A 13,799-nucleotide genomic window follows, 5' to 3' on the forward strand; every position below is an offset into this window, starting at 1 on the left:
TCTCCTCCCGCCTTCAATCTTTCCCAGGATCAGGGTCTTTTCAAAAGAGTCAGTTCTTTGAATCAGGAGGCCAAAGTATTGGAGTTTCAGCTTCAGCATCAGTCCTTCCAGTGAACACCCAGAAGTGATTTCCTTTAGGATGGACTGGTTGGATCTCCTTACAGTCCAAGGGACTCTCAAGAGTCTTCTCCAACATCACAGTTCAAAAGATATGTTTATGTGCAATTAAAAAATTGTCTTGAGAGTTGTTTGCTTTTGTTAGCTGTGTAATGTCATCAGTAGAATGAAAAATAATTTATTTGAAATTTCCATACCATTAGACATGCTGTTTCTAAATGTTTGCTACTGTTCTCTGTATGCTAATTTTTAATAATGTTTCAATAATTTCCTTATGAAAATTTCCTAAAGTGAAGTTACTAGGTGATAAATGTGAATATATTAAGTCTCTTAGCTAAAATTACCAAAGTGTTCTTCAGAAAGATTAATCCAATTTATCCAATTTAAGCTGTCAAATGCAGCATATGAAATTATCTGTTTCACCCGTATGATTTTTAAATACTGGAAAAAGAAAGCTCAAGTAAATTGAAGGTTATAGTTATATATTACCATTTCTATCTCCTCCTCTATGAATTGCCTGTTCATGGCCTTAGCTCATTTAAAAATTTTCCAATTTGTGTAAATGTCTTTGGGTATTTAGAATATTAATTAATTGGTCTCATATTTATTGCAAATGTTTTCCAAAGTATAGTCTTCTTTATGATAATTTTTTATGTTTGAAAATTAAGTCATGATGTAGTAGAAACTTCTGTCTTGGAAATTGAATTTTCTTATATTGTTTCATGGTTTGAAAATTCTTATTCAGACACACAATAAAACCTAACTAAAATTTCTTCTACTGTCTTTCTTTTACATTAAGTTTTTTATACATTTCCCCCATATACATATGGCCTTCCCTGGTGGCTCAAATGGTAAAAAATCTGCCTGCAGTGTCAGAGACCCAGGTTCGATCCCTGGTCAGGAAGATCATCCCCTGGAGAAGGGAATGGCTTACCCACTCCAGTGTTCTTCCCTGGAGAATTCCATGGACAGAAGAGCCTAGTGGGCTATAGTTCATGGAGTTGCAGAATCAGACACGATTGAGTGACTAACAGCAACATATAGATAACATTATAGCTCAGTTGGTAAAGAATCTGCCTGCAATGCAGGAGACCCCGGTGCAATTCCTGGGTCAGGACGATCCACTGGAGAAGGTATAGGCTACCCACTCCAGTGTTCTTGGGCTTCAATTGTGGCTCAGCTGGTAAAGAATCCGTCTGCAATGTGGGAGATCTGGGTTCAATCCCTGGGTTGGGAAGATTCCCTGGAGAAAGGAAAGGCTACCCTCTCCAGTATTCTGGCCTGGAGAATTCCACGGACTGTATAGTCCATGGGGTCACAAAGAGTCGGACACGACTGAGCAACTTTTACTTTCATAAGTAATATTAGCTAATGATCCTTCACACTCATTATTAACCAATTTTTTTTTCAGACTATTTGTTGGCATCAGTAAGAAAAAAAGATGTGCTTTCCTGCTCTGCATTTTTGCATAGAAATTCTGACCTAAGTAGAAGTTCTATATAACAGCAAATCAATTCCTTTAGCTATGTCACCCTTGTCACTACTAATTAATCATGAGAAAATTAATCTAAGAAGAATATAACAAAGCATATTTGCACTGTAAAAGAGCACAAATATGTATAGAAATACATACAGCTAATATATTTCTAAAATTTGAAATTTAACAAAAGTTGTTTTTGCACTAATAGCCATTTTAAGGGTGGTATCAGCTAATATCTGTGAGCAAAGTAAATTATACAGGGAAAGTTTAAACTAAGATAATCATTTTCTTATTCTGAAAAATTATGGTTCCTAAATGTAGCAATAAATATGCAATGAAAGGATAATATTTTTTGAAACTCTTACTGACCTTTCTCTTGTTGACATGAAGGTCTCAAATTTTAGAACTAGACTGAAGTGATGAAGTGTATCATTCATGCTATGTAGTTTTAAATCTTTTTGTCTTAATTATTTTCTTATTTCTTGTGGGTGATTTCATGTTCTCACTAGACAAACTTCACAGAGAGGGCAATGATCATAGATGAAAGGTATTCTGGAATTCCATTAAATATAATACTCTGCACAAAATAGATGATCATTATATAAAGCAGCAGGCATTAAATACATCTAGAAATTTATACTGAGATGAACATTTTTAACAGGAGTTAATGTTTCCAGATAAGTGTTTGCTGTTAACCTGCAGATCCAAAGATGTCTCAGCTTCTTTTTTCAACTTCTAGTTCAAATGTGTGTGCTAAGTCAGTTCAGTTGTGTCTGACTACTTGTGACCCTATGGACTGTAGCCCAGGCTTCCCTGGTGGCTCAGTGGTAAAGAATCCACCGGCAATGCAAGAGCCGCAGGAGACGTGTGTTCGATCCCTGGGTTGGGAAGATCCTCTAAAGGAAGGTGGGGCAACCCACTCCAGTGTTCTTGTCTGGTGAACCCCATGGACAGGGGAGCCTAGTGGGCTAAAGTCCATGGGAGTCTCAAAGACTCGGACATGACTGAAGCATGTCCGTGACACACAGACTCCTCTGTCCATAAGATTCTGCAGGCAAGAATACTGGAGTGGATTGTTATTCCCTTCTCCAGGGGATCTTCCCAACCCAGGGATCAAACCCACGCCTCCTCTGTCTCCTGCACTACAGGCAGATTCTTTACCTCTGAGCCACAAATGTATTCTATTTATCTTGAATTTCTGAGCCGATATTTGATTTGTAGTTGATACCTTAGAAAGCAATTACTGGTTACCACATTTAAAGTTCAATGGTTCAAGAGAAATAAAATGAAAAAGGGTAAGACAAATAGACAATATAATTGACCAATATCAAGCATGTTTCTTCTCATTACTTTCATCTATACTCATCAGAACATTGTTGTGTAATTCCACAATTACTCAAAAAGGCAAGAGAAATTATTTACTTCTGCAAATCCAAAGACAAGAGATTAGAGGCTAGGAATATTTTTTGCAATAATTTTTAAAGTACAAAAGTGAAAAGGAACAGGAATTGGGTGATAATTCATTTTGTTGAGCTTGTTTGGATCAGCGCTTGTCCTTATTTTCTGTACAGAGGCTGTTGAGACTGCCTCCTATACAAAGACTTTTCTTTCTTCTTCTTTCCAACTGAACACTTCATCTTCCTCCAAAGTGGACAATTAGTTACCAAGATTTGAGCATGTAAATAATCTGGAAGGCATTGTGTTTCAATAGGCACAGGATTGCAAAGGAACCATAGCTGGTATGGGAGGAAGCTTTCCATGTACTGGTGAGGGCCTGAACACATGTCTCTGTGAATTTCTAACTTCTCAGCTTCTCGAATCTTGCATCTGAAAGAGCTTCCTCTCTCATCCTAACCTACCTTTTGCTGACTAGAGAAGGATGAAATTCTGACCCTGATGCATATGTCTGGATGATACTCCTTTGTGTATGTCTCCTGCTCCTAGCCAAAGAAGCATCATTTACTCAATAAACACTGGCTGAGTATCCATAACAGCATTGTACTTGTGCTAGGAAGTAGACAAAGGTAGTGGCCGTAACAGTGATATCCACCCCCTCCCCTGGACACTACCCAGAGTGTCTACCATTGTGGTCAGGCCAATTCAGGGCATATACCTATCTGTCCTTTTGCTTTTTTCACTATTAGTTACCAAACAGTAAATTTTTCTGCAGATTCTAAAAATTATAAGACACTGTGAGGGCATGTACTAAATGTTTCTTGTGAAAACTAAAGTCAGAAGAAAATTTTCTTATGTAATTCTAGAAAAGCAAAAGACAATCCCACGCTAAGCCGGAAAGGTCAACACCAGCAGGCCTAAAATGGCACTGAGTAGTTTTACTGCAATGAGATGTATACTTGCATTGCATGGGCTCCTGGCCAAAGCATGGGTCACACAGAATGACCGTTGCTCATAACCAGAGGTTTGAGAGCTTTCAAATATTCATTCATTAACAATTAGTGTAATGAGGGTGAAGACTTTGCACTGGTCTCATTGAGACACCTGGAAGGCTCTGTCACACATCCAGCTATTTAGCAAGAATGTGCCTTCCTGAATACCCAGGTATAAGGATGCCCAGCTGAGAGCATGTTTTGGATCACCTTGTTTGAGGTGCTTTGTGGGCACATCCATCATTCCTGGTCCCAAAGAGAAAGTACACCTGGGTGTGGTCCTTACAGAGGAAGCACAGTTGAATCTCCCATCTGGCATCTCTGGACCCCTTGCCCTGAGCCAACCTTTGACTGTGATGTGCATCTTTACCTTTAGGCAGCTGATGTGTCATTTTTTTTTTCCACAATAAATCGCAAATTTGTAAGCACAGTCATCTGGGGTCCTGCAATCCTTCCTCAGCAACAGAACCCTGTCTAACCACCACTGGAAGTATGCATATGCTGACCCAGGCAGAGACAAATAGCATCTATGAGGGAACACTACCAAAAGGCAGAAAGAATGAACTGCATTGTCCCTGAGGCATGCAGGACAACTGGAAGAAATCTTCTACAGCCCCCAAGACATTTATTTCTCTGGCAAGTGTTCTTCGTGTTTGTTTTTAGACAAATAGAAAATGATGGTTTCCCTGACACAAGCCATTAACTTTTCAGGTTATAAAAGTATAAAAATAATCTGAGCTGCAGCAGGCTAACAAAACAGATATTAATGAGTATCTCAGTGAATGAAATTAGGAAACTTACATATTTATTGCCCAGGTGTGGAGAGAATTCATCAAGCTGTCAGTTCTTGGTTTTTCCTTGTGCAGAGTGCTCCCCTAAAAACAGAAGATATGTTTTGCTCAGAGAGTGAATAAGGATGAAAATAAAAGTTTCTCAGCTTCTTTTTTTTCCAAGGAAAGTCCAATTTCCCCTCAAGAATGTCATCAGAGCCACAATTTACCTCTTGGTATTTATTGCCTGGAAATCCTTCGCCAAGATTTATGAGCTTTTTTGGCCATTGTTTATTTTTACCCTAGAGGAGTGATGCTAACTCGCTCCCTGTGGGTAGACGGTGTGAGCTGGGAGATGATAGCAAGAGAGGCACCCAAGAGAATGAGTTATTGAATTTTGCTTGGTCCATGAGCTGGCTCTGCCTAAGCAAAACTATGTCATATATTTAAAGCGCCATTTTGTCGGAAAAACATTCAAGGTTCCTCTATTTAAATAATTCAGTGAGAGTTTTGTGAAAATGAATTTATAGGCCAACATGAATCCTTTGATGACAAAGCAGCACAGGGAACATTACTCAAAATAACAGCGTTTTTCCATCATCCAATATAAAGATAAATATTAACTTAGGATGATGCGAAACTGAAAGACCATGAGCATTTTCATGTGCTCTTGGATCTGTGGTCAAAGCCTTTCACATTACCTGTGTCTTTCATGTAGATTCAAGTATCAACATTAGTCATGCTTTATTAAAGCAATATGGGTCAAGGTCTCCAGCTTTGAGAATAAATGTCATTGTTTTGCTCCAGCTTTTATCTGCCAGTTAGGACCATCTTCTGGGGACTCAATTGACGTCATCTGTTACCTGCACTGTCACGGGGATAATAGTACCAGAGATCTAAGAAGAACAAACCTGGGACTATCCTTCAAGAGCTCCTTAAACTTTGTGTTTCAAGAAATGTGTGGCTCTGAGCAATAGCCCTCATAGCTCTCGGCTCAGCACAACCCTTTGCTCACTATTGCATATTTTACAAAAGGCACAGCACCTCCCGGAATCCATGGCTATAAAGTACAGGAATAAGAAGTAAACAAAAGAAACATTTATTGAACCCCTACCATCCACCAGAAGTCACATAAACAATTCATATGAAAATTACTACAATTGTTAATATCTCCCTTAATAATTAGACACAGTCTGTCTAGCTGGGAAGAGAGAGTGTGGAGAGATTAAATAATTATATGATTCTAGTAATACTTATAATAATGACATATATGGTAAAAGCAAGCAAAATACAATTATACCTAGAAAAACACAACTGGAAGGAAATGCCAGTATTGATGCCAGGTTGTCTCTCATAAGTAATTTTTAATTTTTTCTGTTCTCTATTTTCTGCATTCTACATTATACATATTGAGGTCAAATTAAAATGGCAATGTATGCCATTAAGAAATATTCCAAGGCAGTAGTGCATGCTGACTTGCCAAATCAGCGGTTAGTGGAAAGACCATGTACATCTGGGACAGGCAAGGAAGCCTCAGTGCAAAGGCAGTTGTTCAGTCCCTAAATTGTGTCTGACTCTTTGCACTCCCATGAACTACAGAACGCCAGGCTTCCCTGTCCTTCACTATCTCCCAGAATTTGTTAAAATTCAGGTCCATAGAGTCAGTGATGCCAACCAACCATCTCATCCTCTGTTGCCCTCTTCTCCTGCCCGCAGTCTTTCCTAGTGTCAGGGCCTTTTCCAGTGAGTTGGCTCTTCACACCAGGTGGTCAAAATACTAGAGCCTCAACTTCAGCATCAGTCCTTCCAATGAATATTCAGGGTTGATTTCCTTTAGGATTGACTGGTTTGATCTCCTTGCTGGCCAAGAGACCCTCAAGAGGGTCCAAGAGGGTGCTAGTCTTCTCCAGCACCACAGTTTGAAAGAATCAATTCTTCGGCACTCAGCCTTCTTTACAGTCCAATTTCCACATCCAAACATGACCACTGGAAAAACCATGGCTTTGACTTACACAGACCTTTGTCGGCAAAGTGCTGTCTCTGCTTTTTAATACACTGTCTAGGTTTGTCATAGCTTTTCTTCCAAGGAGAAAGTGTCTTTTTAATTTCATGGCTGCAGTCACCGTCCACATTGATTCTGGAGTCCAAGAAAATTAAATCTGACACTGTTTCCACTCTTTCCTCATCTATTCACCATGAAGTGATAGGACTGGATGTCATTATCTTCATTTTTTGAATGTTGAGTTTTAAGCCAGCTTTTTCACTCTCCTCTTTCACCTTCATCAGAGACTGAGTCAAAATTGAAGGGCTAAAAAGATAGATTTTGAATCTCTGTATGGCTTTATACATCTATGAATCTTTTGCTCATCTTTACAATTTTGTTCATTTCTACTTATAAATGAACTTTTATTTGTAAAAATAAACAGAAAAGTGTATATTTAATGAGTAATTACCATAACATACTAACTAGTGCTAATATACTAACAATATATGAATAATGTGTAATTACCACAATGGGTAGGAGGAGAAGGTAGGAATGACAAAGAAGACAAAGGTGCTGTCTCCTCCTTAGTTCAGTGAGGAGGACAGTGGATAGGAGGTGAGTGACATCTGAAGAGTTTGTGTTATTCATATTAAGTGGTTCAAAAATCGAGCAAGAGAAGTCTGGCACATCATGGAAGGCCTTGTAGACATGATAAAATGTTGGAACTTAATATAAGATAATACAAATTTATTATAGTTTTCTAAGGAAAGGAAAATTATAATGAATTCAGATCTGCTTTTTCTCCCTTCAAAAGGTTCAAAATCAAGTAATACTTTGAGATTAAATTCAGCATTACTGTGTTTTCTTTCTTTTGTGGATTCATATATCCCTTAATTTAGGCAATTTTGTTCATATTTTTATAACCTCACATGTTAAAAATGAGATACCCTATATTAACTTTATGACATATGGTGTAAGTAGGAATCATGTAAAATGCCTCATGTCACATGTATATTTTGCAGTCAATCATGGTGACGTTTAATTCGGCAAGATTTTTAATTAAATCTGAGAGGCATCTTGTATGTTCTTATAAAGGACTTATGATCTGCTATGTTTGGTGCTTGTTTTTTTTTTCTGAAAGCACATTCTCATGTATACTCAGGCTTTTTCTTTTACAATAAAGAAAGCTCCCAATTGAAATAATCAAACTTTAAACATTTATGGACTATATTTTCAACAAAAACATCTACTTGAGAAAGATTAGACTTAGAGGAATCAGAAAATATGGACAGATAAACATCAAGACAATCAGAGGAGGAAAATTTGGGGCAAGGAACTGCTTTATTCAGAGAAAACATTCAGAATAACCGTCAAGCATAGAGGCGTATAGAAACCCAGGAAGTTTAGCATCCACTGGCATTTTCCCTGAAGGTGGGTTGCTACAGAGCTCTGTTTCCTTGGAAACATGATTTATTGACCTCTAAAATGGCAAAATTTATTTTGAGATACAAGACTGGAGCTTATAAATTGACCTATTGACTAATCCAATTAATTCTTAAGACCACTGAAGCTCAAATTTCATGTTACTAACCTTGGTGTGTTAATTAACATATGTTGTTGGTACATTTCTTAAGCCATGTAGCAAATACCATGAAATGTAACAACCATAAATTCTGAGTGGTGGGTAGTCACATATTTGGTCTATCAAATTCTTTTCTCTATTTTTTAACTATTTAAAAATTTTTATATATGAGATAGTAGAAATTTAGACTTTATTTTTAAAATTATTTCAGACTTTATTCTAGTTATATTTTAAGAAATATGTAACTATTAGAGAAGGGATATTTAAGTAAAAATAATTATGATACTGTAACTTCATTTGAGCATGGTGAGAATAATTTTATAAAGAAAGCATATTCAAATAAGTCTCAAAAGATGGGAAGAGATGGAAAGAGATTTGTTTTCAGATGTTTCAGAAGACATCAAGTCCTGTTAATGGTGGAGAGACTTTAATCAAGTTTAATAAAACTGTGGTAGTCCAAAGAGCGTTTGGAGAGCAGTATGTTTTAGATTATCAGTTCTAGGTTATTGAAAATCAACTCTGAGTCACCAATTTCACTTTAGCTCTATTACCAAATATTTTCTATAATCAGCTAGGTTGACCTTTGAGAAGTTTGGCAGAAATAAAAGTACCAGAGACTAGACCTTTTTATTTCCATAGTAATATTTCCCCCTTAGACCTATGACCAGAAAAGCTACTTCTGAATAAAAGGAAGTTTGGAGAGTTAAGGGCCTTCTGAACCATCCCATCATGGTTTACCCACTTATTATTGCAGTTACTATATAAGCAATATCAGCTTATACAGAATTATCCTTGGGCTTTAAAGAAGAATCAGCAAATTTGCGAGCAAGAAACAGGTTCTCTGGCAATTTCCCCTCCCAAAAGTCTTGATTCTGGTGTCAATTATCATTTCCCTGGTAGAGCAGGTGGTACTGATCCCAGCCACCTCATCCCCAGAACAGCCATGGGCTTCCTTCCAGAGGCTTCTAGCTCAGAGCTTGGAGAGCCCCAGAAGCCACTGAGCATTTGGTTAAATTCCCCAGGAAATAAAGGAGAGTGCATGAAATTACTGTGATGCAGCTTACAAGATATAGGCAGATTCTGAGAACTTTTCTTGATAAACGGTGTGGTCATGCTCCAGATCCTCCATGAGCTTACTCAAGATTAGTTCACATTCAGGCTTCTGGCCTGTCCCTTCCTGACCAAGTAGAATAGGCTTGTCCAAAGCTGGTGAACAGCTAGGAGAAACTGGCAAGTGGTTTCCAATTATCCTGTGAATGAATTTTACTCTTTCACTCATTCAGATGGTTACCTTTAAGAAAACAGTGTGGGAATAACGAACAGAAAGATACAAGACTGAAGGTCTCAAGAAAATGGCTCACATGAGGTATTTGGCCATGTCTCTGCAGATCTTGGGTGCCCTTGCTTCTCAGTTCTTGTTCGTAATTTGTTCTAGTTTGAATCCTCTACCTGAAATTCGAACCCCAATCAGTCTTTGATATATTGCTCATGAATTGGGACTATATTTAGTCTTTGGTTTTACAAAATTGTTTTCTGCAATATATTTACAATGTTTATCATCTGATATCTTTCACTTTAACATAACATGTGTATTCTGGGACTACTTTGTATAGGTAAAATTGGGGTGATTGAATATTTTAAGTGTCTTGGATATAACTTGATATTTGTTAGAGCCACCTAGATTGTTTTGTAAAACTAAAATTACTTTTTATTTGTTTTGGAATATTGGATTTTTAAATATTTGATCTGCTCAGTACAAAAAGGGAATTTGCCTTTTTTTAATTTTTAAAAGCTATCTAGCATTCCATTTTTCATTATTCTTGATACAAATATAACTCATACAAATCATATCTATATGTTGAAAAACTTTACATTTCAAATGAAACAAAATCAAAACCCAAGAAACTGGAAAAAGAAATATAAACTATATCAATAGAAAATTGTGTTTTGTCCTCATTGAGAAGCTCAATTAAAATGATGTGAAATGATACGATATGATTTACATTTTAATTGATGAATCCAAGTTCCAAGTGGTTATACACAGCCGTTACCAAAAATATAACAAAACAATAACAATACTTTTTAAAAAACCCTGTGGCATGCTTAATGTTTTTTTTTTTTTTTCCACTACTGCAGGATAGAAAATGCCTCGAGTCATCAATCATTCTTTAGAATACATCTACATGCAACCTATTAAAATCAGATAGTCTAATATCTTACCCCAAATGGTATCTCTAGGGCTCACTTTTCCTTCATAGGAGAATTTATTTCTTGGGGTTAATAATTATTTCTAAAGAAGTTATGCTTTTTCATTGTGGTAACATGAACAAAATTCAAGTCAGATTTTGAAATAACCATTTTTCATCTAATCAACATATTGGGAGCTTACCAGACTCATGAGAAATTGTCTTAACAGTGAGAAGTTTCACACTCTCTTTATCGGACTGAGGTCTATTTGAAACAGAAAACATTAAGTTAACACTACCGTAATTAGTATTACATATCTGTGAAAGAAAGAAAACATTATATGAACAGAAAGACAAAGATACACACGCATATATATTTTTAAGTGTTTCTATTGCAAAACTTTTGTCTCTTCAGATATAGCCACAAACTTTTATAGCACTTTCACTTCAAGTCAATAAATCTGTCATTCTGTTACAGTGATGATCATCAGATAAATTAAACATCAAAATGGGTCATATGAAACACTTGTCTCAGAGTCCATATTACTCATGCCTTCATTTCTGAATTGTAAGGGGGAAGACATAGAAGAGTTTCCGAACCTTTTAGAATGGTGTGAGTTCTGGGGACATTCATTTTCATGGGGTCGTGGATACTGCAGTGCAGTGTCTGAACTGTCTATTTCAACAAGAGTTCCCACCTACCCCTCCTCAGTTCAAAATAGTTTCAAACCCCAGTTCCTCTCCTTGGACATCTCCAGAACCTCTACTTTAAATTCAGAAGGCCAGGTGGTATAAGGATATTATTCTTAAAGTTCACGACCCAAGGAATATACAAAAACACCCACAATAAAGCAGGCTACAAAGACAGGTCAACACAGAAAACTTAACCATAGAATTTGGTTTTGACACTAAAATAGTGTGTCTCTTTGCCGCATCCTGATGGTAGCACTGGCTGGATTGCTAAGGACTGATTTGTTTGTTTTAATAAAGACCAAGCAGGATAACTATTTGCTGTTTAAGTAAAGCCACTCAGAGCTCTCTCAAGGAGTAGGCATGATTTTACCTAATTGTGAAAAGCATATTGAAAATTTCCATGGGAAAGCTATTTTAAAAATCTAGATATGTTTGTCTATGATTTTTTCCTCATGGTTGTATTCACTCCTCTATCTTCCTTTTCAACATTTGATTTCTGATTTTACCACTTTATCCAAGCTTAAGAGGAATCTTCCCTTTTAGTTGTTGGAATTTCTCATTTGAATAGAGAAAGTTCCCTGATATATAGGTGGCCAAATCCCAGATGTTGTACCTTCTACCCAAACGCTTTAAAAAACAAAAGTTTGAGTATAGGATTAATGCTTTTCCTTATGTAAATAATAGATCTTCTAGATAAAAAAAAATGATGGAGAGTTACTTACTGTTCATTTCCATTTTCCTGTGTGCCTAGGAGACAAGGAAATTTTTATTAAAATTGCTAAGAGCTTGGCTACAAAAACTCTGAGACTCCCGCCACTTTCTATGCAAAGATGCTTCTAAAGCCATTTCTTAACTTTTTAATCTCTCCCCCTATTCCTGTCCCACTGATCATTTCCTCGGAGATGGTTACCATTCATTCCTCGGTCATGGCTAATACATTCACGGTATAGTCTAAACCAGGCCAAATACACTGAACTCAGCTCTGGACTGATTTTAACCTTATAGTTTCATACCACAGTGTGGAATATTATCCATTATCACACATTCCACAGACACCAAGAACTGTATCCATTTATTTTAACATCACTGAAAACAAATCAGCCTCAGAGGCTTGAATTACCTTTTAGAACTGAGAATTGATTTTTTGGCTTTTCTTTGTACGTTGCTCTTTCTGGGGACCCAAATCTCCATATCTATTGTGAGCCACGAGGAGGCAGTTATTGCTTTTAATTACATCTGAAGCCCACTGATTCAGCCTCTCAAAAGTACCCTGAAAAATGTCACTGAGGCTACTAACTGCAATGAATCTTCCACCCGCTTTGCCAGGCTGTTCCACAAGCATTTGGTTAGAGTGCGAACACAGGGTGATTCCTTTTGCACAAGACCATAGCCTCGTGGGGTCAAAACTTGCATTAATCTACGGCCTATTAGTCAAAATAGTTAACAGAATTGCTTAAAGTCCTCTCTTTGTTCAGGATTTTGCTGTGATTTATTTCATGGATACTGGTTCTTATCTCTTGGATTTCCTTTCACATCTAAGATCACATCTAAGATCAGGATATGCCTTTGATTATCATACTCCTGACTTTGACAATTATTGTCTTATAAAGACCTTGATTTCCACTCAAATTTTGGCTACTTCTATTTCTGTCACTTTGGCTAAGATACTCCAACATATGCTGTTTACCAACTAGATCTAACCTCATCTTGCCTATGGTCAGTTAAATACTTTAATAATATTAAAAAGTCCCCACTATAACTGTTACCTATGATATCACCTGTAATGCTCATAGCCTTGTTGCAGGATGAACAGATGTTTTGTTGTCTGCTTGCTTTCATATTTTTCCTTAGAAGACTATAATATGGGTTCACTAGCAGATAGATTCACACCAGCAGATTACTTTATGCATATATGCCATTCTTAATAGGGTTAAGGTTCACACTACTGTCAGAATTATCCAGTTAAGCTTAGCTTCATACAAAACCTCTGATTCATGTTGGCTTCCAGAGAGCAGAGCAGATTTACGAATTTTCTGAACTTAATGAAGTCTCACCCACATACTTGAAGAGCGATTAAGTGCAGGTGTTTTATGGTGCTAATTTAATGATAACAATGCTGTAAATTCTGTGTAGAAAACAAAGCTGACAACAATCAAATAGATTTGGCTAATTGTCCAACTGCCCAACTTGGTTATAAACTATTGCCTGTCTTCAGAACAATTCCATAGTGGTAGGAATCTTACACGTTTTTTTCCCTAAATGGTATGTTTCATCATCACCAACTTTTCAAATAATTTATTTACAAATCTCCCTATGCAAAGCAGTTTTGCAGTACATGGTATTTTTACAAATGTATTTAGTCCACAAATTTTTTCCCTATTCTATATATTCAGCACTCTCTGTTTTCCACTTGGTTGGTTGATTTCCTGATTGGTGGTTTAGGAACTTAGAGAAATCAAACTGATTTATAAAAATGCTAGTTCCCCTCTGGAAACTGAGTGAGGAAACATATTTCAGACATTATTAAGAAGTTTATTCACTAAACTCCCAAAGGGAAAGACATTGATTTGTTTTCTTCTTATTTTCCAGCAAGAGCTAAA

At 36.8% G+C, this 13,799-nt stretch overlaps 1 protein-coding gene across 6 annotated transcripts in view; it reads right to left on the reverse strand.

Annotated features, from left to right (window-relative positions):
- The window catches only part of EMCN (endomucin), a 126,548-nt gene that overhangs the window by 5,007 nt on the left and 107,742 nt on the right, over positions 1-13,799 (reverse strand). For all 6 annotated transcript variants that reach the window (XM_070452184.1, XM_020884229.2, XM_070452182.1 and 3 more), the window contains 3 exons: positions 11,922-11,946; positions 10,710-10,771; positions 4,786-4,859 (listed from right to left, as the gene is read on the reverse strand). In XM_070452184.1, coding sequence (XP_070308285.1) covers positions 4,825-4,859; positions 10,710-10,771; positions 11,922-11,946 — 122 coding nt within the window. In that variant the 3' untranslated portion in view covers positions 4,786-4,824. The remainder of the gene's footprint in view (positions 1-4,785; positions 4,860-10,709; positions 10,772-11,921; positions 11,947-13,799) is intronic.

This window comes from Odocoileus virginianus, chromosome 21 (genome assembly GCF_023699985.2).
Source record: "Odocoileus virginianus isolate 20LAN1187 ecotype Illinois chromosome 21, Ovbor_1.2, whole genome shotgun sequence".
Taxonomy (NCBI): domain Eukaryota; kingdom Metazoa; phylum Chordata; class Mammalia; order Artiodactyla; family Cervidae; genus Odocoileus; species Odocoileus virginianus.